This window comes from Xiphophorus maculatus, chromosome 14 (genome assembly GCF_002775205.1).
Source record: "Xiphophorus maculatus strain JP 163 A chromosome 14, X_maculatus-5.0-male, whole genome shotgun sequence".
In the NCBI taxonomy this organism is placed as follows: Eukaryota; Metazoa; Chordata; class Actinopteri; order Cyprinodontiformes; family Poeciliidae; genus Xiphophorus; species Xiphophorus maculatus.
The window spans coordinates 14,625,352-14,649,269 of NC_036456.1; the positions used below are offsets into that span (position 1 = coordinate 14,625,352).

At 38.4% G+C, this 23,918-nt stretch overlaps 1 protein-coding gene across 17 annotated transcripts in view; it reads right to left on the reverse strand.

The window, feature by feature from the left end:
- LOC102238135 (adhesion G protein-coupled receptor L3-like) overlaps positions 1-23,918 on the reverse strand; it is a 275,239-nt gene that overhangs the window by 23,166 nt on the left and 228,155 nt on the right. For all 17 annotated transcript variants that reach the window (XM_023346007.1, XM_023346016.1, XM_023346015.1 and 14 more), the window contains 4 exons: positions 15,128-15,337; positions 11,069-11,289; positions 6,710-6,776; positions 4,502-4,593 (listed from right to left, as the gene is read on the reverse strand). In XM_023346007.1, coding sequence (XP_023201775.1) covers positions 4,502-4,593; positions 6,710-6,776; positions 11,069-11,289; positions 15,128-15,337 — 590 coding nt within the window. The remainder of the gene's footprint in view (positions 1-4,501; positions 4,594-6,709; positions 6,777-11,068; positions 11,290-15,127; positions 15,338-23,918) is intronic.

A 23,918-nucleotide genomic window follows, 5' to 3' on the forward strand; every position in this document is an offset into this window, starting at 1 on the left:
AAGAGGAACAAAATAGCAGACAGATAAAACAAAGGAAGACACAATTTGTATGAAAGAGAACTAAATTGACAGGATTCACCAGTGTTGTCTTATTGTAAAAGTGAAACCAGCTCAACTTGCCATTGGAAGAGAGACATGGCGCAAAAATGTATCTGTAAAGTGAAACAATGACAAATAGAGGTTGTTAATGCTTATAGTGGAACTAAGCTGAAAACTAATGTGAAACTATGTTTTTTTCAGTTTCCTTTGGTGATAAAGAACTAGTTCTGACAACACAGCCAATGACATTCAGACCAGTTTGCGTGCAGTTGTGGTTTCAGTGATACCTCGAAAACAATACTACGATGAATGAGCACTGACACAAAGCTCTGCACAATCAAGCCGTTTCTTAGTGGACACATAAAACATTGGTCTCTTTTGACAACAGTACAACTTGGATTCAGGAGGTCAGCTGCTTGTTACATTTAGGAGGGTGTAGAGTTATAAATCACAGGATAGCAAAACCAGAAAACGTCAATATTTCTTTTTGAAAAAGAAAAAACCCTGACAACTCAACATTTTACTATCCTTTGCTCCAAGAAGGAAACTTTGTAAAGATGCCTGACGGGCCACAGATCAACAAATAAATTAAATACTTGAGTAGTTAGGTAATTTATTAGAATTTGACACAAAATACATATGAAATGATGATTACATAGTTGGTGAACTATGTCATCAATTAAAGACCTTTCACATAAACATTATATATAAGTATTTTTCTTTTTATTATTTATTGGTTTCTTGCAGCAGCAACTTAGACATGTATATATCTATATATATATCTATATATAGGTATCTATCTATCTATTTTATAGATAGGTAAAATTGATTTTAATGCAGCACTTTTGGGACTCAATTTAAAAGCGCATTAAAAGTTGCTGATGCAGAAGGCTGGTAGTTTGAATTTAGAAGACATTTTATGACTACGTGTACAGTATTTGTAACTATGTGTCTGTGCTGAAATGTGACAGAAGTGTTTTTATTTGATAATCTATTAGTTCAAGTCTCTTGTAAACATAAGTGCTGGTGAAAACGGCTCTCACAGCCTAAACACGGTTTGCATAGAACTGCTAGAAAATATTACAGCAGGGGGTCCAAAGTGTGAAAGAAAATTTATGAGAATGAATACTAAACAGTAGTCTTGTGACTGTGTAAGTATTACATTATGTAGTCACTGCAGGAGTCAAGTCTAGTTTGAATGAACAATGTGGCAAAGTATTGTCGCTTCAGTTTGGTTTTCATGAGGTGTTTAAGAGTTACCAGACCAGACAACTCTGTGGGAATAATAGTGTGTAGTTCCAGGAAATGTATTACGTGAAATTTGTATTCTAACCAGACTAGGAAAATAACTCAGTATGCTTAAATTATACCATTTTTTTGTTGCCTTAAAGGACGGTTCTGATCGGAAAGCTCCCAAACACTTCCAATTCCTCATTTATACTGGGCTTTTCACTGGTCTTTTTACACACTAAAATGATGATATAATCTTTAAAACTATAAGATAAACAGGCTTAAAGATATAAAAATACTTTCCCAAATATTTAAATAGATGTGTCTGAAGGTCCTTACGATGACAAGAAGAGTCTTGTTCATTTCAATTTAGCAATTTTGAGTGAATGCTTGTGGTTTCTCTTGTATAATATTTTATTAGGTAATATGTGATAAATTAACCAAAACTCAGAACAGCAGGAAATCTGTAGAAGGTATTGAGCATCTAAGAAAAAGAATTGTACATTTAGAGGTCCTTTGATGCTTTTACTAAACAACTGCCAAGGTCTTCAGTTCAAATAATTATATGGAAGTACAAGTTACTCAAATGTATACCCAGGTTTATAAACCCTCATGTTAAAAGAAATGTCTGCTACAACAGCAGTGCTGCAGTCCAGAGTGATGCTTGTTTCACACTGCCATGAACTGAGTATGTGCTACAAATTAAGTAAGAATATTTTCTGCTCAAAAATGGGTATGCAGCTGCGTACATGTACAAGCCAAACGTTTCTCTACTACCTGCAAAAGCAAAAAAGACGAGGATCGAATTATTTGAGAATTGTTTGGAAGGGACAAGGTGGAGCTTTGGATGCTACTAGCACTGTGCTACTATCAAGAAAACAGGAGGGAACATCATACAGTCGACCTGTACCATTCAAAATTGCACGGGCACCTTAAGTAGACAGCATACTGCGAGAGTAGGACTATCTTCAGTTTTTTAAACTTTACCTCAAATCAACAGCTTAGAAACCATGAACCTATTGACAAGTGGACTTAGCAGGTTAATATCAAGCTAAGAGAATTACCGGTACTTGCCAAAGCCGTAATATCAACAGAGCGTGATCAAGTATTTAGTCAGAATTATATTACAACCTTGCTGATGGCTACTATGTGGTTTTTCTACAACTTTCCCAGGCACATTAAACTAAATATTGGTTGAATAATCTGTATGAAATTCGAACTTTTGCACCAATTTCTTGTTTTTAAAATTCATTGGTTTTCCCGATAGAGTCACACCATTGAGTAAAGTACATAAAACTCTGACTTGAACACCAACTACTATTTGCATCACATTTTATTTATCCATTTTTCCCATTTTGTTTTAACTCATGCATGTACATGCATCAAAAAAGTGCAGGGCAGACAACGGTCATTTTATAAAGACCGTTGCAGCTGTGTGATGCCACATAAATACAGCCACAATACCAGCCATAAGGCAGACTAATGTGTCCAAAATGGTTTAAAAATGTGAAAAAGAACCTGCATAAAATATACAGCAAGCATCTATCACAACAGAAAGGCAGCAAAACAACATTAAAACCATACGCAGGAAAAGCCTGCCCTGACATCAGAAAGTGCTGCATCATCCTGCAGTCACATTTTTTCCTCACAGCGCGTTTAAATGTTATTCTGCTCACAGAAGTCTTACTTATTTCTTCCATTATAAAGTTAAGTGGCAAGTTCTCAAAGTTTGCATTTTGTTGCTGGTATATTCCCTCAAGGTTTCATTTTATCTGACAACAAGCAGGCATAGATTTAAAGACACTAAAGACACTATGAATATTCATCTGCTCAGTGTTACCACCTTGATAACACGAGGTTACCTCTTTTAGATTGTCTACATGCCTTTTTTTCCTCCAAGCTTCCTATTTAGATAATGATGGAGATGCAACACAATACCTGTTTGATTTTAACCTGGGCTGACATAACCTTTAAACATAACAAGAGGTGCTTACCTCTGCAGAAAAGGCTCCCCATACCCTCAGGCTGGATGTTCGCAACTTAATTGCTTTTAATAATGATTTGAAACCATCAAACGTGGCTGAGGCAAGGCTTCTGCACATTATTCATGCAATAATACTACAGATTTTACACATAAAATGGTAAAGACTACAAAGAAAATTAAGAAAATATTTATACAGTTTTAAATATGGAACCTGCAAAGAGACGAATGAGTCTGAACTGAAGGCGAGAAAGAAAGGAAATAAATAAAGGGAGGAACAAATAAAGTAGGTGAGTAAAGGAAACGTGGATGTTTGAAAACAAGGAAGGAAGGAAAAAAGTGAAGCATGGAAGGACAAGAGAATGTGATGTAGATGGAAAACAAAGAGGAAACAAGAAAGGAAGAACATAAGACCGGTTGGACACAATGGAGAATGAAGGACATACATAAGAAAGGAAAGGAATGAAAGATGGAGAAAGGGCAGAGATAAGAAAGGAGATAAAGAAGAAAAAATATATTTAAAGTGTAAGGATTTGAGTTTTCTTTGTGTTTCTGTGTCTATTGAAAAATAAACCAATATAAAAGATGGGCACAAGAAAAGAAATAAAATGAAGAAGGCAGTCATAACAAAGAAAGGATGTAGAACATGAGAATGGATAGATAAAGGAATGAAGTAAAGCAAAAAGTTGGCAAAGTAGCGAGGACACAGGGAAAAAAGAACAGAAAGAAGGTTGTAAGGAGGCCAGGAGGCGAGGGGGGAGATCGAGGAAGGAAAAGACACAAGGAAGAAAAAAGTACACAAATAAGAGATAAAACTACCTAAAAGTAAGAGCATTCATTGAGGGGAGAGGTAGGAACCAAAGATTAAGTTAAGGACATTAAGAGGGAACTTAAAACTGAGACAATGGGAATAGGAATAAAATAATAAAAATATTTGTGTTCTTTTTCCCCCCACTTATCCAGACCTGATAAATACCAAAGACAAACTCCAACCTACTCCAGACTGTGCAGGAACCCTGGGACAAAGGAAACTGACCTTGGAAACATGGGTTTGTGTCTAAAAGTTCATTGAAAAGCGAAGAATGTCGGCTCACACTCAACACAATTTAGCTCTGAAAGGCGGAGTTTAGTGGGAGCAAGGTCCCAGCCTTTACGCCGAAGCATTCTTTCACTCTGCAACAAAGGCGCACAAGCAAGGTGCTATTTCTGGGGTGACTTTAATGGATATCTGAGCGATCAGAGTGCTCTTACTTGATGTTGTCCAGGCAACCGGAGTCTGGTTTCAGAATGGCTGTGTGATGGAACATCTTGTAGAGAGCGATGCCCAGGAAGATCACGTTGAGCTAGAAGAGAAAGTGAGAGAAAGGTGAGTGAGGGGACAGGGAATGAAGATGGTCCATTTCATGTCCCAGTCCCATTCATTTTAAATCGGGGCACTTTGTAGCACAAAGCCGGAACACTGTAGCCAGACTTGGTTTTCCACTTTGCCAAACAGAGCGCAAAATCCCCTGAAGCCCTTCATGGAGGTAAAACAGACAGCAAAGGGACCAGTGAAATGAGACTCTCTCACACTTAGTTCCCTCACAGGAATACTGCTTTCTATTTTGCATAAAAACAAAAAAATGACAATAAATAAACATGCCAACTGTGGCGCATGTCATTAATTCTCTCTTTGTCAGATTGTGATCACAAGAAACAGAAAATGAGCCAATTGCACTCACAGCATGAGTGGGGTCTGTTTAGAGAGACTCCTCAAAAATTACAGCAATTAGTCTGATGGAATATGGTTTCCTCCTGGAAACAGGTGACACTCAGCTCATATGAGCCTAGATTATACAAAGACTTGAAACAAAATAAGTAAAACCATTACTGTGATTAGAAAAAAGGTTAGAATTGGACCTAAACTCAATGATATATCAGTTTGTGTTTGTTAATCAGATGGGAGGAAAAAACAAAGGAGAAAGTAGCAATGTGAGCACTTACTGCTTTTACTGATGTGTGAAACTGCCTTGCGCATGATAGCATGTGACAAACAGTCACGGTTATGCAGTTAGATATGTATGATTACTGATGGGATTAGGATTTATCAATTCTTTTTACAATCTGAGACGCAGAACATTGCAAAAATATTTCTACACCTAGTTCTTTTTAATATTTTTGCACATGATAATCCTCGAATTTCAACACGGTGGCAACTTGACTTTGAGTGAAACATAGCAGGTGTCTGCCGCCTTTGGCTCCACCCCCACATTCTCCCATAACAACGATTCTGGATACTCTGACCAAAAATGATGGCGAAATAAACACATATTTTGATGTAAGAGAAACAGGGTGTCAGGTTTGAACACTTCTGTTGTTTTGCAATATCTGCACAAAAAGTCCCACAAATGAACAACACTAATGATACACAGGATTTATTTTTCTTTCACGCTTTCACTATCCCAGGGGATGCAGAATATGCACTTTTTATGACTTGAGTAGTATATTTAGTATTATATTTTGTCCCTCATTATAAAAGTTGTATTATCTTCTTTAAACTTTGTGACCTATTATCCATATTTTAGAGCGTCTATGCAGTAAAGAGGAAGATGAAGGACACCGGATCAGATGAGTTAAGATTCACCATTAAAGCATTAAAGAGCCACAGTCTGATCAATTCTTTGCCACAAAGCACTGCTGCAATAATTCATGCAAAAGGAACCCCAACCTAGTACTGAATGCACAAACACTGCATATTTCTCAATATGACGATATTACCTTTTTACAAATAATAATTTTTTTATTGGTCAAATACGATATTAAGATTCTGTAAGAAACTTCATTTTGGTTTAAACTACTGAAATAAATTGAGATCAAACTGTTCGATGAAAGTAAAAGTAGTAACAGTTTTCAATTTTCAGCAACACATCAGTCTTGCATCTGATTGAAAGCAACTGGATCAATAGATGCCATTCTGGACGGGGCAATGTGCAGTCTTGTTTGGGAAAGGCACAAAAAGAGTGTGTGCCCTCCCTGCATAATGCATGTGTATCTGCAGCCACAGAGCGGACTGTGTGGCTGCAAGCAGAAGATGGAGAAAGGGTAGTGGAGTACAAGTTGGAACGGGAACAAAATCAATCATAATCGCGGTGCGGATTACTCCAACACTGCTTACAGAGCAGAGTTCGCTCTCTCTTTGCCTCTGCAGCTCCATAATGGCGCTCTCAGCTCCCCTCCAAAATTGTCTTAGCCAGTGACCGCGGCGCAGTGACAAGCTGCGATATATATCCTCTACGCCCCTCATTCATTTTTCTGCATGCCTCCATGCCTCACGGTGGCATGTGTGCTCGACGGAGGAACCAGGAAAAAAAAAGAAAAAAGATCTCTGTGGACCATTTAAGCAGCGACCCGCGGGCTAAGTAGGGTTAATGAGCTGAAGGGGAGGGAGGTTGGTTATTAGAAGAAGGGACTGAAGCTTACCATAATTATCAAGGTTGCAGGTCCTATGAAACTCCAGATGAAGTATGTATCCAGGCGAAGCCAGCAACTGCAAAAAGAGAGAAAGAACAAGAGGTGAAGGGGATTCAAAGTGAAGTGAAGGGGACAGGATGGGGAGCATGAACAGAAAAAGTGAAGGGGGGGTGTAGAGATATGATGTTATATCTTTATACTCCAGCTCAAGGGGTTATACATCAAGTCGGAGGCTGGAGTGACAGAGAAATAGGCACTTCTAAACATGCTGGCTTAAAGTGGCTTAAAGAGTTATAACCATCTTCTAAAATCTGGAGGAGACGAGATCCTAACTGCCAATAACCACAATCGTGATGCCTGAAAATGACCTGCCAAAAAACTCATAATTGCTACTTGAAATAAAAGAAAAGACAGTGAGTAGAAATTAGCTCCTTTCTGTTTCAGTTTGTAGGGTGAAAGGGCAAATTACCATTCAATTAGTTTTCAATTGAATCCTAATTGTCTCACTCCAAAGGAATTGGATTGACCTTGACCCCGGCAGTCCTTTAAATTCTCACTGACATGTCCTACATGTCCGTGTTAACTGTGATTACTCTGCAGGAGCCGCCATTATTGCATCAATAATATAATAAAGTGGTCTTCTGACCTCACGCTTCGTACAAACAATACGGAAAGTCGTTATGGCCCTCTGTCGAACCGAATCGAGACGAAACAGAAATGGGGCCAGTGGAAGGTGACAGTGTTCTTTTGAAATAAGGGGAGAGAAAAAAATGTGATTCATGACCTGTGGTTGAATTATTAATCTTTTAATCTCCGCTGCTGCAGCAGATAGACGCCTCCATTTTTGGCCGCTGGAAAATTACAGTTCTTGCCGCAGCGACTGTCGCTCAGACTGACATGGAGTGGAAGTGGAAGTGGCAGGGAAACGAGCTGAAGCTCAACACCATTTGAAGGAAAATGAAAGTGTTTGTGGAACTTTTTAAAAAAGATAACTGGATGGATAGGCTAAATATATTTGTTTTGAACTTTTCACTATGTTGCAACTACAAGTTTTTGTGTATTTCATTGAGACTGTATGTGATGGTGCCATGTGATGGCACATGGCTTTTGTCTTCTTTTAGAAATAACATCTAAAAGCTGTGGCGTTCAGCCCCTACTATTCAGTACTTTGTAGAACCAACACCATAACATGATTCATAGTGACTTAGGGTGATGTGCAGTGTTAATGTAATGTTCCACGTGTTTGTAGAGCCATTTACATAGCTTGTGGCAATTTGCATATCTTTACAACATTGGGTGTCTTCAAAACAATTTCCCATACCAGCCATATTTGTAGAGTACAAAGCTAATAGTTGTCTTATTCACTTATTTTCCTACTTTAGCCACTTGTTTGTGTATCTTCTTCAGAGTTTCCATGGAGCCTTCTAGTTTAGATGAATCGCCACGTCTTAGTAGATTTGCGCTGTACTGTGCCCACCTGACATGTCTGCTGTGTTCTTTCCTATTCTTGCTGCTATTTATTTTCTAGCTTTCTCTAACAAACCTCAGAGGTCTTCACACAAAATCTGGATTTATACTGAAATGTTGATTTTCTAGTTGGTTGATTTTCACCTAGGAGTATGAGAGTAAACGGAGTTGAAGACTTGTCAACGTTTTCAGCATCATTTTCTTTCCACTTATTTTGAACAAAACTTCAAAGTATATCAAAATAGTGCACTAAAGCAAACTTTGATCTTCTAAATTAATGCAAACTCAACTAAATCTTGACACAAAAGAGAAGTAATATGACAAAATGCCTTTTGCTGTGATTGTTAGGAAGGAAAAAGAAAATGCAGCGTCTTCAACATTCGCAGCAAATGGCACTTAATTTACATAACAAGCTTATTTGGCAGTCTGGACATTTTTCTCCTTTGCCTCCACACAACTCCTCAAAGTAGCAGACGACACTTTGAAACAAGATAAAACACAACATGACAAGTGACACGACAAAAGTGTTGCTTTTATTTTACTAGGACTCGATACGTCTCCCTCTCTCTGGTATCAATGGATGAGAGAAGACAGAAAAGAGGCATGAAAAAACAAAACACATGGACGCATAAAACACCAAACATACACAAATGAAAGCAGAACGACATTCACAAAAGTTTGGCAGCTCATCAAAGCTCATGTTCCAAATGTCGGCGCCATAAATTATGCTCAAGGTTCTATTGTTCATGTTTCTCCTTCTTCCACTTCAGATCACAGTGAGATTTAAAGAGTTGGTAGGCGGCAGGAGCTGGAGGCTGTCATTTTCTCTCTGCCTCCTCTTACCTCCTTTACGCCACTCTTGTCATGCTTGTGTCTGGCTTTTGGTGCATGCAAAGCCAGTTTTATCTCCCCTCCTGGCATGCTTCGCTCTCTCTCTCTCTCTCTTTCTTTTTTTTATTTTGTGTGCTGCTCCTACAGAAACCAAGCGATAATAGATGCAAATGTCTGCCAGTTTAAACACATGGCGCTCTCGTGCCAGCACCTCGTGCTCTGGTTTCCTGGCATTGCAGGAAACAAATCTGCAGAGTGGATGGATGGCTGCTATCCCCACAGCGAAGGCAATGTCTCTGCATCCCTGCGTCACAAACAGCAATTTCGCCGAAATGTCGGACAGCTATTGACAAAATAAAATAAGGCAATGTATTTTCAGATTTTTTCGGAAATCCTGAATAGCATTTTGATTTACAGACTGATTTCAGGGACCGGTGCAGAAGGTATGAAAATATTCCTTGACAGACTGTCAAAACCTTCAAGTTATTTCACAGACAGCCTGATGTAGACTCATGTGAAAAATGTCAACTATTTGATTTGAGTTCCTAAGATAACAACACAAACGCATCTCCATGATAAAACAATGTAAAACAAACCTCATATCATATCCTGGCATCAGGTTTGATGTAACAACCTTCTTTATACAAGGTCAAAAATGACACTAGGAAGCTCAACACTAATAATCATAAAACTGTTTTTTCTTTACTTGGGGTGCAGCTTCTGTTTTTGCCAACTTTAAAATCCAACCAGAATGTACATGAATATTTTAAAAAGACGTAAAAAAAAGATGTGCCACAGGTACAAAACACTGGAATGAAATGGCTTAATTACCTCCTCCTTGTGTAGATCAGTTCTCCCAGCCTTGCTAATGACCTAATTATTCTATTCAGGTGTGGTGCAGCAGAGGCACATCTAAAAGTTGGAGGACACCGGCCCTTGAGGACTGGAGTTTGACACCCCTGGCTTAGAGGGTCAAATGTGGTGCACAGGAGCGCTTTTAACCACATACACTCTTATTGCACATGCTCAATAAATCAGAAAGGACTAACACTCCACTGTATCAGCAACTACATTACTGAGTTAAACAGGAAATCCTTGCTCCTTTGATGTATTATGTTCATTTCTAGTGGTGAAAAAATAAGAACAAATTTCTTATACCGCCGACCACCAGCAGCCTCACACCGCAAACTTTATTCAAGGGCACATTTAGAGCTCTTCCTAGGGAATTTAAAATAAAAATCCTCTTTGATCAGACATCAGAAGAAGGCCTCGCAATCGGCTTGACCGTGAGACCACTGGACGTCATCCAGCTGCTGCAACTGGGTCACTGCAATTTGTTGGATATTTCTGCTCAAAGTGACCCCGCCCATGATAATGCAGCCGCAGCACCAAGAATCAATTTGCAGCAAGACAACGTACCAGCCCTCCCACTCCCACTCCACGCAACACCACCACTACCTTTTGCTATTCACCACGTGTCATGCTTTATCCGTCGCCTCATCCTTCAATGGCAGCATATAATTGTTCCACCGGTGGCAGGCTTTAATTATTCACATGATGCCAAGGCTCAGGCGGTGGCAGCTATCACCTCATCCATCACCAAGAACTATTGCGCTGCCAATCTACAAATGCACTGTCTTTCTAGCTCTGTGGCCAGCCCATGTGTGTGTGGCATGCGTGATAAACATCTCAGCAAACTGCTGATGCTGGTCTTCATTATTCTCAGATGGGCCAGAGATTAACGGAGAGAAATGGAGAGTGATCCTCTGCTCACAGTTGCACTGCAACAGAGACTGCAGTGTATTTTGCAGCTTAGAGACCGGGCAAAGCATTTGTCAAGAGATAGTAACCCTGCACACAACTTTACAGATAATCTGAGTTGCACCAATTGTGCTTTCGTGGCGGATTTCTTAGCCCAGGTTGTTGCAAAACTAAGTCCTGAGGATACTGGTTTTAATCAATTCTAATTTATTTAAAGAACTCTGTCATCACCATAAGCATAAATGTTTATTCTGATCATTTATTTTGCTTTTTCATAATGCACTTAATGAGATGTTTGTTTGCACTCACATTCTTTCTGTTCCATAGCTGCGGTAGTCCACTGCCGCTGAGACAGCCACAATGAGCGCTGGCACGCCGTACCCAACCAGGTAGAAGTATCGTCGGCGTGAGTGCTCGCTCTCAAACACCTCCACCAGCATAATGTAAAGCTGCACCCCTTCGAGGAACATCCATGTAAAGGCTGCCAGGAAGAAGAAGTGGAGCAGGGCGGCGAAAACGGCGCATGCAATCTGGGAAGGTTTAACGGCAACAGAAACGATGTGACACAAGGGGATGGGGGGAAAGCAAAAAGACAGATTTGATCGTTATTGTATTCAGTCTTGACTTTTTACAATAGTCAGTCTAGAATAATAAAAATTTTATCCTAAAATAATTAAACGGCAAAATGAGTCATCCAAGTAACTCCACTCAGCAGCATTTCCTGACCTCCCTGAGTCAGCATTTCTCACAATTCAAATGGCGATGCTTTGTTTGGCGGAAGCCATTGGATCGTTGCCTGTGGTGACTGGCAGTAGAACACTGCAGCCCATGAGTTCTTGTTTGCTGTAGCTGGCATGGATGTAAGAGAAATATGAAGAAGTGGAAGTCTGTTGTCCAAGAGCCATTTAGGACAACAATATAAACCAGGTGCAGGTTCATAATGTGGTTACATACTTTTTGAGCTCGAAGTGAATACAGCAGAAAGCCCTCTCCTCATGTCTGCTCACGCACTTACATGGATTGATCCAATTATTGGCACGGTTGGACATAACTAGAGTATTTTGTTACTGGAATGGATTCAGTTTAATAACTAAGAGGTTGAGTGGACATTAATTGCAGTCCATGAAAGTGATTCAACTGCTGGGCTGTGAGTCATACACATAAAACATTATGGGAGGAAAAGGCCATGAAGCATTATCTTTAACTTCACAGGAAGTTAGCTTTGCGGCTAAACTACAGTCTGTAGTTTTTACCTTCTGAGAGTAATTATGCTCCAACAGGAAAATATAGATCTGTTTAGATTGACTAAGGCCTAAAAAATTAAAGGTGTACAATTTTTTATCTTTGACATTTCCATTTATAATCATTTAAAAGTTGTAAAATGCTTCATAGAGGATAATAAGCAATAAAGGTTAGTCTTGCATATGATCACAAAGACTGTTGGCTATGTGTATTCCAGAAATAAGCATGGATTGTCTGCCTTACTATTATCCAAAAAGGGCAGGACACTGTAGAAGGAAAAGGTGAATTCTAGGAGTAGAATTTTTTAAATGAGGTTTTCTCCAATATATAACACTTCAGCAGATAATTCTCTTGACTTCTTCATTCAAAACAAATCCAGATTAATTTGTCCCAGAAGTAAAAGACAACTGCTGGTCCAAGAGGTTCCACGACTAATGTGGATTTTTACCACCTTAAACAACTGCCATCTTAGATCCAATGTTAATTTCTGGAGTTTCTAATTGTCACTGCGTTTCATTCAGGTGTTTATTGAAATAGAAGTTGATGATTATTTGCACAGGAAATAGAGAATGGGGCTGGTGCGCCACCAACAAGCTTCCTGTCTGAAACACATGCTGACAGTGTAATATGCATTAAAGCTGTTATTAAAATAAAAATACTGTAAAGCTTACTGCCTTACTTTTCTATTGGTAATTACTCTGTAAGCACATTGATTCTATGCATGGATTGGAACTTGCATTGAAATGATCATCGAGGGTCTCTACTAAAAAAAATCAGACTATTCCAGTTTAACCTGCTTTTCTATTTCCCATTACTTTTCTGAATTCTCTTGGTCAGTCTTCTCACATACAGGCTCACGTGTTAGCTAACATCTAATGATTTTAATGTGAGAGAGGATAAAAAAAAACAAACAACAGAAAAATACAAATGGACCTAAAAAGAACTCTTAAGTGATATCTCTGTTAGTGTGAATGGCTGGAACCAAAAGCAAAACTTTACTTTGAGTGTTGTATTACAGCTGACAAACTATGTCTCAGATGTGGCTGATTTAACTCAAAAGTTTGGCTTGTAAGTTTACATTTCATGAGATTGCTATGACATTTCTGATATTGAGTTGCTTTGAGTTGCCAGCCTTTTTGACAAACTGATTATACTAAAAGAGAAATCCAAGAAAAGTATCTACAAGAGGTAACATAATAACTGCTTAAAAGCTTTTAAAATGAAAAAAATAATAATAATAAAAATGGAACTGTCTCTTTGAAGTCCTTTGCAAAGCTCAAAGTATTAAATGACTCCCCAATTTTCTGCTCTCTGAGTATTGAGTGTACACTCCTGAAAATGACTGCACTGACAGCGTGTTCTCACCTGTTACCTCAGTTGAGCTCTACCAGAAAAGAAATTGCACCCAAACTCCAGTCATTACACAAGAAGGGGGATTGTGCTTCTAATCCAGATTGGCCTGAAGTAGGTGAAAAAGTACATTTTTGCCAAAGGTTGCTGTGGGGTTGAAGGTGTTCCATATAAATGTGATCTATCAGTAAGCGAGTTGGACGTTGTTGTTGTGAGAGTCTTCAAGTAAACTTTGAACCATGTGTGCACTTCTGCACGTCTATGGGAAGCAGATCCCGTTTAATAGATGCCTCTCGGTTCCTTTTTTCTCAGTATTTCTTTTCAGTGAGCCAAACAGAAGCGAAATAGTCCAGGGCCACTGACACTCAGCGGGGAGCCCCACTCTCAGCACAGCACGACACAAAAGGTTATAGCTCTTCCCAAAACATTTCAGGTTGGAAGACTCAAGATGGTGGACACACTTAGGGGGGAGATTCATTTTGACAGACATACACCTTCTGACTGACACTGTGAAATAACTGAATTGCAGCGAACAACAGCTAAGTGCAAGGGCTTGTGTATATATCGGCAATATTTTCCTTTGGGAATTACATTTTACTTTATTTAATTTTGGCAGAAAGTAATTAAACCTGAGCTGAAAAACACATGGGAGTGAAATGAGGTTGAAATTTGCATTCGTCCTAACTTCATATTTAAACAGGTATAAAAAATATCAATATTATTTTTATGACTCTATAAACTCAGTGTGTAGGAATGTTATGGTCAACACAATTTCAAGTATTGCAATATAATTACAATCCAATTTGCTGTAATTGTATATTATTCTGAATCTCTTTTTTTTTCAGAATTTGAGCTCTAGATAATTATAAATAAATACTTTTAGTTTGGTTTGGGCTGACTGTTTCTTGTTTTGCATTTCTTGTTCTTATAAGCTACATCGGTGCACAGTTGACTGCATATTAAACAGGGTTTTTTTTCCAATTCTACAAAATATTTCCCAATCATATGCAGTCCAATTTGATTCCCTAACCCAACCGGCTCTTGATAAAAACAGGATTAAGTGCAATTCTGCAAAACTAAAATTGTAGTTTGAATATGAATGTCTCTTTTCTCCAAAAGAAAAACACTAAGTAAATGTATAAATAAGATTTGTCACAATTCTGGGGTTTTGGGACACATATGTGTTTGTGTATTTAGATTACTTATTTGTTTTCCAGATTCTCTGTGTATTTTACAGCCAGTTCCCCCAGCTCCTAAATGGAGCTTCAGTTCCTTGTGTTGCCTGATTCTAATCAACTACATTCCCTACCCTCCATCTCTCTTTTGTATCAATATTTCTCCGGGAGACAGTTCATCATATTCTCCTGCTAAAATTCTATATTCCACCAGTCTGTTTTCATGTGTTTCATGTGCTTTATTATTTCTGGCTTCATCTCTGAACGTTTTTTATTTTTCTCATTTCTTAAGTCATCTTAACTTCCACCTCGGTGTCTCCTACCTTCTTTTGGGTTCACCATTTTATGAAGTCATTTAAAACTTTTACCAACATTATTTATTTCTTGGAAGTAAAAAATGTTCCAAGTATAATTTTAGTAAATCCATAGTTAAACTAAACAGTGTATTTAACCGGAGTCAACTGATGATAGCTTCAAATAAACTGGATAAAAGTGTAATAAGGCCAAAATGAATAAGTTCATGGTACAATCCTTTGAAATTAAATATTAAAAAGATCATTGCATTTCATCTGATGGACAGCAATTCCCCTGTTATTCTTACCGGCTGGTCCCCCCGGTTGATCCCCACCAGGAACAGGGACTCTGCTATGAACAAGCTAATGCACAGGTTCTTATGGATGGTGTTACGGTCGCTCTGGAGGCCTCGGAAGAAGCAGAAGGTGAAGAGGCTGATGAGCAGACACACCAGCGAAAGCAGTATGCCCACCCATGTAATGACGTCCAGGAGCATTTCGTGAACAGGGTCTGTGTTCTGCAGAGAAATGAGAACAGAAGTTGCTCAGCAGCGTCAAGAGGAAATGGAAAATACAATTCTTCTATTTGTAATCCAAATAAGATTTCCAGAGATTAGGTAAAGAAAGAAGAAACAGCAGTTTCAGGATATATCTTTTATTTATGGAACAGACAAAAACAAGCAATTGCGGGAGTAAAGAAATAACCATGAAATGGAAACAATGCTCAAGCTTTTATTTTCAGGATTGCTTTCTAGCGGTAAAGTGGAGCCACTCACCGCTGCAATACAGCAGTACACGGAGCCACAGGTGGCAGATATGAATCATGAATTAGTCAGTGTGAATCAATTTAAAATGGCCCCCCGTTGTTTCATTTTGGTCAGGTAACAAAGTGAAACAAAGTGAGCCGCCCAATAGGCCACAGGTGTCTAAGACCAGCACAACACGAATCCAATCAAACTGTAACATGGGCAATATCGTTCACCGTTTGCCTTTGGGTAATTTTCTCTTTACGGATTGTCATTTGGAGCCAAGGACAGTTTTGGCCACAAAAACGACTTTTTGTTGAAAATAAATGTGTTGTGTTCAGGGAAAGATAAGATTCCCCATTGCTTCTGCTTCAACCACAACAAAGTGTTTCTATCCATTAATGGAAGACAGGTGGACTTTGAAAGCAGAAAAGGAAAATATTTAGAGAGTGATAGCAAAAAGACAAAATATTACTGATTTGGGCCAAGACACTTCTAGATGAGCACGACCAGAGTGACTTCTGAAACTTCTACAGATTGGCGTCATTTGTAAGGGCTAATTATGAACATGTATGTTCATGTTTAACCTCTAAACATTGCTAAAAAAACAAAACAAAAAACAATGAGACATAAATTTCCAGTTAAAAAGAAATATTAAAAGCCCAAAATAAAATCTGAATGAAATCTTCTGACAGTTTTACAAAATATTCAGTGTCATAACTTAAAATATATGTCACCAGTGGGAAAAAAATGGTATAACATCTGCTTTCTATATGGAAATATTATGGTCAACCGTAACGATTTTGTTATTGGTCTTATTTCTTAGAGAGACTTTTTATAAGATTGGGAAATGTGCAAAACTTGGAAATTGGTGATTAATATTACATGAACCATTCATCCTTCTTTTGAGTAAATGTATAAATGAAGATCACACCAATAATACTTCAAATTGGGCAAGTACTATACAGTATGTACACCCAGAAAGAGCATACATTTATGGTGACAAGCAGTGTAAAGCAGCACAGCACATAGCGGAGATGTAAAATAATTCCTACTCAGTTATATAGGCTGTTGGCTTATTTATTTATAAATTATAAATTTATAATTCCTCGAAATTATAAGTTGTGCTTGCAGTTTTTGGAACGAGTAAACAAAAATAATAGTGTTATGAAAAACCCCAAGCAAATATTTGCATACATTGAAGAATAGGCCTACAAGAAATGCTAATATATCTCCACAAACAAGCATATCTTTAAATCACATTTCAACCACCCTCAGCATTATTTCAGCAGAAGAAGAAGAAGAAAAAAAGTTACTGCGAGTTTTGCACAAAGCCTTGTTATAAGGGAGCAGAGCTAACGCTTGCAGAGAGAGGAACAGATGCTGATCATTAACAGGCTCTGGTATAATAACAGCCGCAGTGCTCCTTTAGTCTTGGGAGAGCGGTCTTTTGATTTTCCTGCCTGATGAGCCGTTGTGTATACGTTGGAGGGATGGCAATATGTTGTACAGAGCCGGCATCTGGGAGTGAATGTGCATTGGATGTCTGCGCGCCATACTTTAGATGAGGGGCTATGCGCGAGGTGGCAACACATGTCAGTGTTCGGGCTTGGATCTGATGCGTTGTGTTGTGTATGTGACGCACTGGTCCACTCTTAGTCTGCTGCTTGATAGTGACATTGATGCAGTGGGTGGTACTAGTCGTGGCGCATTGAGAGGGGGACTCGGAGTCCTCTTGGGCTGTTCTGTGGCTGCAGGCTCTATCCATCTCCATCTCACCTCCGATTGAAGAGGGGGTCAGAGAAAGAGACGACGAAGGGGATAGAGAGAGAGAGAAAAAAAAAGAGTATGACAGGGAGTGTATCTACACCTGGGTGATGGATTTACCGTGGAATGATTTCTTTGTTCTAAGAGGTGGATAATGCCTCTGCAACAGCAGACACAATGTCTCAACTGAAAAGGTTCCTTTTATGAGAGGCTTTTCCCAGACAGGATGGCAAATGATGGGATCTGTAGAGCTTCTGCACCTATTTTTAAACTGACAAACCTCTGCAAAGGAAATGTCTGCGAAGGTCTCTAAAGTGGGCGGAAGTAGTTCACTCTACTGATTCGGTCTCAGTGTCACAAGTGCTGTCCTATCTTACAGCGCCAATACTATTTGTGGGGACCTGCAAAAGTATTCATGCAATTTTTTTTCAGATTTTATCATGTTCAGGATTTTATGTGACAGTCCAACATAAAGGACTGAAAAGTGTGCAGAGGAAGAAAAGAGAGCAGATCATTTTAATCGGGCTGAAATGCATGCCACACTTTTCAGATTTTTATTTGTAATAAAAATAAAAAATACGGTTCAGAACAATGCACTCCTGTGTTCTATTATATTAAAACATTCCAATAAAGTCCTTTAAGTACTGTAGTAGCATGTCAAAATAGGGGGGAAAGTCTAAGACACTGCTTTCTCTTGCTTCCCAGGAAACGCATATTTTTCAAGCAGCAGACAAGGTCTAATGAGATTTGAAAAATCTTTGCCCCTATCTGCTGGTGGACTGCATAAAATACGTTTTCTGAGTACCTGATGTAGATACTAACAAGAAAGGGAAAGAAAGAACTTGGCAATAAGCCTCGTGCATTGCACATTGATCATTCTGGGCAGCTCATTGAAGCCTGATATAGTATCATATGCACTTAATTATCATAACATCCTATTTCTAAAGCCAAAAAGTCCTGACAAAGTTCTATGAAATGTAAAAAAGCCAAAGACCTGAACAGAGAATCAATACCTCAAAGAACCACTCCCAGCATGGGGGCCACAGAGCCAATCCAATTAAAATGCATAAATCTCCCTGTGTGCCTCCACAGTCGGTCTTTGACTCATGAAATACTGTTAGGCGGGGCAGACTGTTGCGCTAAAGGGTGGTTGCCCACTGCAAGGAGTCATGTGACAAATCCACCTAAGGTATGGGACCAGGAATTTATGAGCTTCATGGAGACGGGGAACAGTTGCAGAGAGGGCGCTCGATTCAGGGGTGCTTGCAAATTTGTCACGTTTAAAAGGGCTCGGAGAAAGACTACAGTTTGCATGGTGGGAGTTGGCATTCGGCTCATGCACGTAATATCACACTGTGTTCTAAGACACTGTCTCTACCACTCTTATGCCATGGCTTTTAAGGTAGATGTATCTTGAACAATTGCTTTTGGCGCGTGTGTACATAAACTAAGAAGTTATATCATGAAATAGAAAATTAACCTTGACTGCCCTCGTAGTTACTGTCTGATTGGGAGACAGTGATTAATGTGACCCAGATTTCAGCCATTTCATCATCTGAAAGGACGTGTCATTATTTTGTAGCTGCTAGTGCATAAAAAATGGTGTCACCTAACAGTAGTTCAGTACCTCCCTGCAATCTCCCTTAAGATGTTTTGTAGTGGGTGAAAAACAGGCTGTAGATCTGCAATAAAATGGTATATATATTTTATATTTTATAAAAAAAAAAAATCATGAGCAAGCATTGCAAACAAAACCCCAAAATGTGAGAGAAGAAAAGCAAAAATGCTGCACCCCGGGGAAGCCAGACAGAGCAACCAGCAAAAAGTAGATAAGAGTATCTGAGCTAAAAGCATATACAGAAGAGAAACTGATGACTGGGATTGGAACGAGGTGAGACTAACTGAGTAAAAACACTGTCACCACGGCAAGGAACAGAGGCACTGATGAAAACTAACAAGCTGAACACAATAAAAGTTACAGAACAAATACAGAAACCATGACGACAAACTATTAAAACTCATGAAAATAACAGAGTAAAGCAGCAAAAATGGCTTTACTAATATGTATTAAACACAGAAGTCAAATAAAGTATTATTTGTGCCAGTGAAACCAGAAAAATTTACTGAAACGCACAAAAAATTTAAACCTAATTCTGATGACAACACTACTTAACAATGTTAGACCTTAATGTTGTGTTCAACCTGAAAAAAGAAGGGTTCAAATGTATTCTTAAAAGCTCATACTTAAATGTTTGACTGTCACTGTTTGTAAATTTCTGACTAATGCTGTAGTTCACATCTAAAATGTGTTTCTTCATAATCTCAGTTTCTACTTGCAGTTCTGATGAATTTCAAGTCTTCTGTAGCCTTACGAAATTGCATTGCTGCTTGTCATTTAGGTGTAACAAAAATGACAAAAGTAGTCACAATGAAAATACAAGCAAGTGCATTTGAACTCCTTTAATTTCTAAAGCAAAACAAATGTAAAAAAAAGTTGGACTCATCTTCTTCATCAGGTATTATACAAAGGTCAAATCATTTGACTAGAATGGTTCATATGAGGTCCAAGTTCATCGCTGTTGTTAGATCTCAGCCTTCTAATATGAGGTTGAGTGGAGTGAGCTCACTCTTCAAAGATTTTAACCGTACTAAATGGCTCCAGGCGAAGTGATGAGACATTTTAATACTGTAATCACTTGCGCGCTTGAAAAAGTCACTTTAAAGTACACCCACTCATATCATTCCCTTCAAATAGAAATCTGCAATCATTCAAAGTATCAGAGACACCCCCCCCCAAAAAAAAACATATCCTACATGCAGCCGACTTCTGCTTTCAACTTTTGTTTGTTTGACCACCTGCGTCTCCCTGCTGAGACTGAAAGATCAGACGGAGGCATTTATCGTTCTGGTTTGAATGTCCAAGACGTCAGTTGTAAATCAGACAGAAGTGAAAGCACTCTGTGCCGCTGTAATGGTCCTTCATAATACAGTATCCATTATGGTAGTTAAAGACCTCTAATACTAAATGTAGCTGTTATGAAGAGTTCACACCAGATATGCATAAGAACAAAATGGACAAAGTTGCCTCAGGGGTCAGAGTTTTAGACTGAAATATTGTAAAGGCCTTCATAGGAGAGTTATTTTAATAAAAGACCAGGTACAGGTCAGAATTTTCTCTGGCTGCATGTAGTGTAAATTAAAACACCCACATAGTATATTGCTGTGAGCAGTCAGTGTGCTATGCACGACAATCTAAGAAGAAAAGATACCAAGTTTCTTGTTTTGGCTATTCTTAATACATTATCCATGATATTGAACATAATATTTTGTTAAATAAGCCACTTATTTACGCTCATGTTTATAAATTTAAAATAGAATTGAAAAGTTAATTTATTTCAGTAACTCACTTCTTTAAGTGACACACATTATATAGAATAATTACACTCAGCCTGATGGTTTATTTCTATTTAAGAGTATTACATCAGACCAACAAAAAGCATCTGTGATACAGAAATGTGGGATTAATGGAAAGTATTTAGAATACCTGCTTAAAATTGCTATTTTGTCTTTTATTCAGACAAATGAGCTTCAAAGGAGCACATTCTAATCTAATAATTATGACTAAGAGGAGCGTTGAACAGCTTTAATCCACCAAGGTAGCACAGTTTTTGTCACACACCAGAACTATGCAAAAAAATTTAATCCACCGATGTTGCTTAATGTATTTTGCATATTTTGGTGACCTTGAGTGAGGAGGAAGGCGCCTCAGACTAAAATGTGCTATTAAATTAATTCATGTATTGGTTCAAATAGAGAAATGTTTCATTTTTAAATATCTGATGGAATATTTTTTAGATTCTGCAAGGTGTGAGAATGGTTTGCACAATATTTTTTCCAAAATTGATGGCATAATAAGATGCCCATGTCCACATATGTTAGCAAAACACACATGCTTATTGATGGGTGTTCAAATTTTGTCACAACTGTACTTAACTAATAAGAAAAAATCAACTGTGATAAAATGAGTTATTTATAGGAAAACGACAGGAGTTAAATATATATTAAATTAAATATATTTTACTCAGAGTTTTATTCATATGTTATGATGCTCTGGCAACAGGAAGAGGTTCCACCACGTTTTTCTCCTACTATGTTAGTTTTAATAGTCACCACAGTGAACCAATTGGATTTTGCATCAGTAAAATACTTCTGTAGGATAAAATGTCTGTGATGACAATGTAGAGATTGTTTTGGATTCTCCAATCTCTATGGAATATATGGGAACACTGAATGCTCTCATAATTTGATGTTAAAGCTGTGGCACTACAGAAAAGTTCACCAACAGGAAAATCTTTCAACATGTTGGTCAATTTTTCCTCATTTGCCACAAAAGCTATCACCCCATGAAACAAGATTGATAATGACTGTAATACTGGACTCAGTCCAGAGTGAAAAAAAAGCAATTACAACTTTTCAAATAAATAAACAATGCTAAAAGATAATTGGTAGCTCTGAGGGTTATGAGTAATAACAATGCAGTAGCTGAACTTGCTGTTTTCTGCTGCCATGGATACAAAAAAAACCGATAGCCTCCTCGGTTCATAAGATTTCTTTATCTGGCACTATTTCCAAGAAACACAGACGCATACATCTATTTTCTCTCCATTCGCTGTGCTTTTAGATCAAGCATGGTGACAGTTTGTCAAATAAAAAGCCTCCAAAGCCCCCATTTAGTGGCAGTTTCCTATGAGCTGTCTTTTATAACGACAAGGTAGAAAAGATAACGAAATAGAAAAGACAAGAAGGGAAAAATATCACTCAGAATTGGGGTGCAACCACTGTCCACTTTTCTCTGGTGAATGTAGTGGCACAAGCTAGCGAGGCTTTTCAAAATGTTGGGGGGATTGGCTTAACTCAAAGAGCTCTTTTACTGCTTCCCCCTATTTTTTTTGCCCTGCTCTGCTTTCATCGTGTGAAGGCTCCCATTCTTCATCGCTGCCTCGCTATTCCAGACTCGACTTCAGCCCTGCAGGGAGCTTAGTGGGTCCAGAAGTCATGCTGCTGAGTGACAAACAGTGGCTCTTTGCAGCCGCCCCACCCACAAGGAGAACAGAGGGTTTTGCGGGTACTGGGAAGGAAGATTGCATGCATATTATTTTGTCTTTTATTTGTGCATAGTTTTGAGAGAAAGACAATCGAAAGAGACAAAAAAGCCAAATTGGAGAGAAGACAGGTAAAAAAACAACAACAACAACAACAACAACAACAAAAACAAGGCCAGTGATTTTGTGGACTGGGGCCAGGTGGGATATCTCTCACAGAGAGTATCTCTTTTTCTCCAATTGATTCAGAAAAGATGCCCTGGTGAGACAGATGCCATGACAGATCCAATAGGCTGCTCTGCTCCATCAGCGGTTGAGCTCTTCAAATCTACAGTGACAAAAAGAATTCAGTCATCTGTCCATGTGAGATTAGAAATTCCCCCATGACCAATGACTTTCTTTGCTTTTTCCACCTAATTTATCCACTCAGACATATTTACAATCAACCTCTCTGACTTTTTACACTTTTCACTTAATGGAAATTGCATGTGAGCCTCACTTCTAACAAAGAAAGAGTCTTTAACAGTATGTTGCAAGGTAGCCTACTGCTCAAACATTTTCTCATGTTAGAAGCTGTATTTTATTGGGATTATTTGTAGTAAATCGACACAAAGTAGCACATAATTATAAAGTGAAAGTAAGTGATAAAAGGTTTTTTAATTTTCACCACAAACACCCCCCCCCCCCCAGTTCTTTGGGGGGGGGGGTTAATAATGTGTCACCAAAAATCCTAAGAAATGTTTTTATTTGACTTTGTAAGTGTACCGTATTTGCAAGCACAGATCCTACTCTTCCATTCTAAGAGTCATCTAAAAAGTCTCCATCGCCTCCTACTCTACAGAAATGTTGCGACACCACGTCGCCTTAAAAATGTAGCCTTCAGAGGTAAGAAAGAGCGGCAGTGGGTTAAACTGGATTCCGCCAAAAATCTTGAGAACAAAATGGCAGAAAAAAAGCACCAGGTGAATATGTCACTTTTTTCACAAACAAAACAAGGTAGCAAAAAAAGTTAACTTTTGAGATTTTCTCTGAAAATTAGTCACTACCTTATTTCTTGAAATTGGCAAGAGAAAGGATGGCTGCTTTTCTCTGCTTCCTGTGTTTATAACAAGCTGATTGTCACCTATGTTCACACCCGAATTTCACAGGAAAAATAGCTCTTAAACAACCTGAAACACACACCATTCTTGTCCAGACGTTTTCTTCCTTTAATTAACAACACCCCGTCACACATTTTGCAATGCAGGACTTGTAGCTACTTTTTTTGCACTTCAAACAAAGACGGAGAAGCTGCCCCCACTAATCCTCTGTTGACCAATAATAGTAGACTTTCTGAAGAGACTAACTTAAAATGAAGCTTTTTGCTTGATCCTACCTTCTATGTTGCATACAAAAAACAAGGGCCCTGCACATTTTCATATTTTTCCAAGTAAAAATTAAATATGTTTCTCAGGGCTTTATAATATGTTTAAAAACTAAAATGC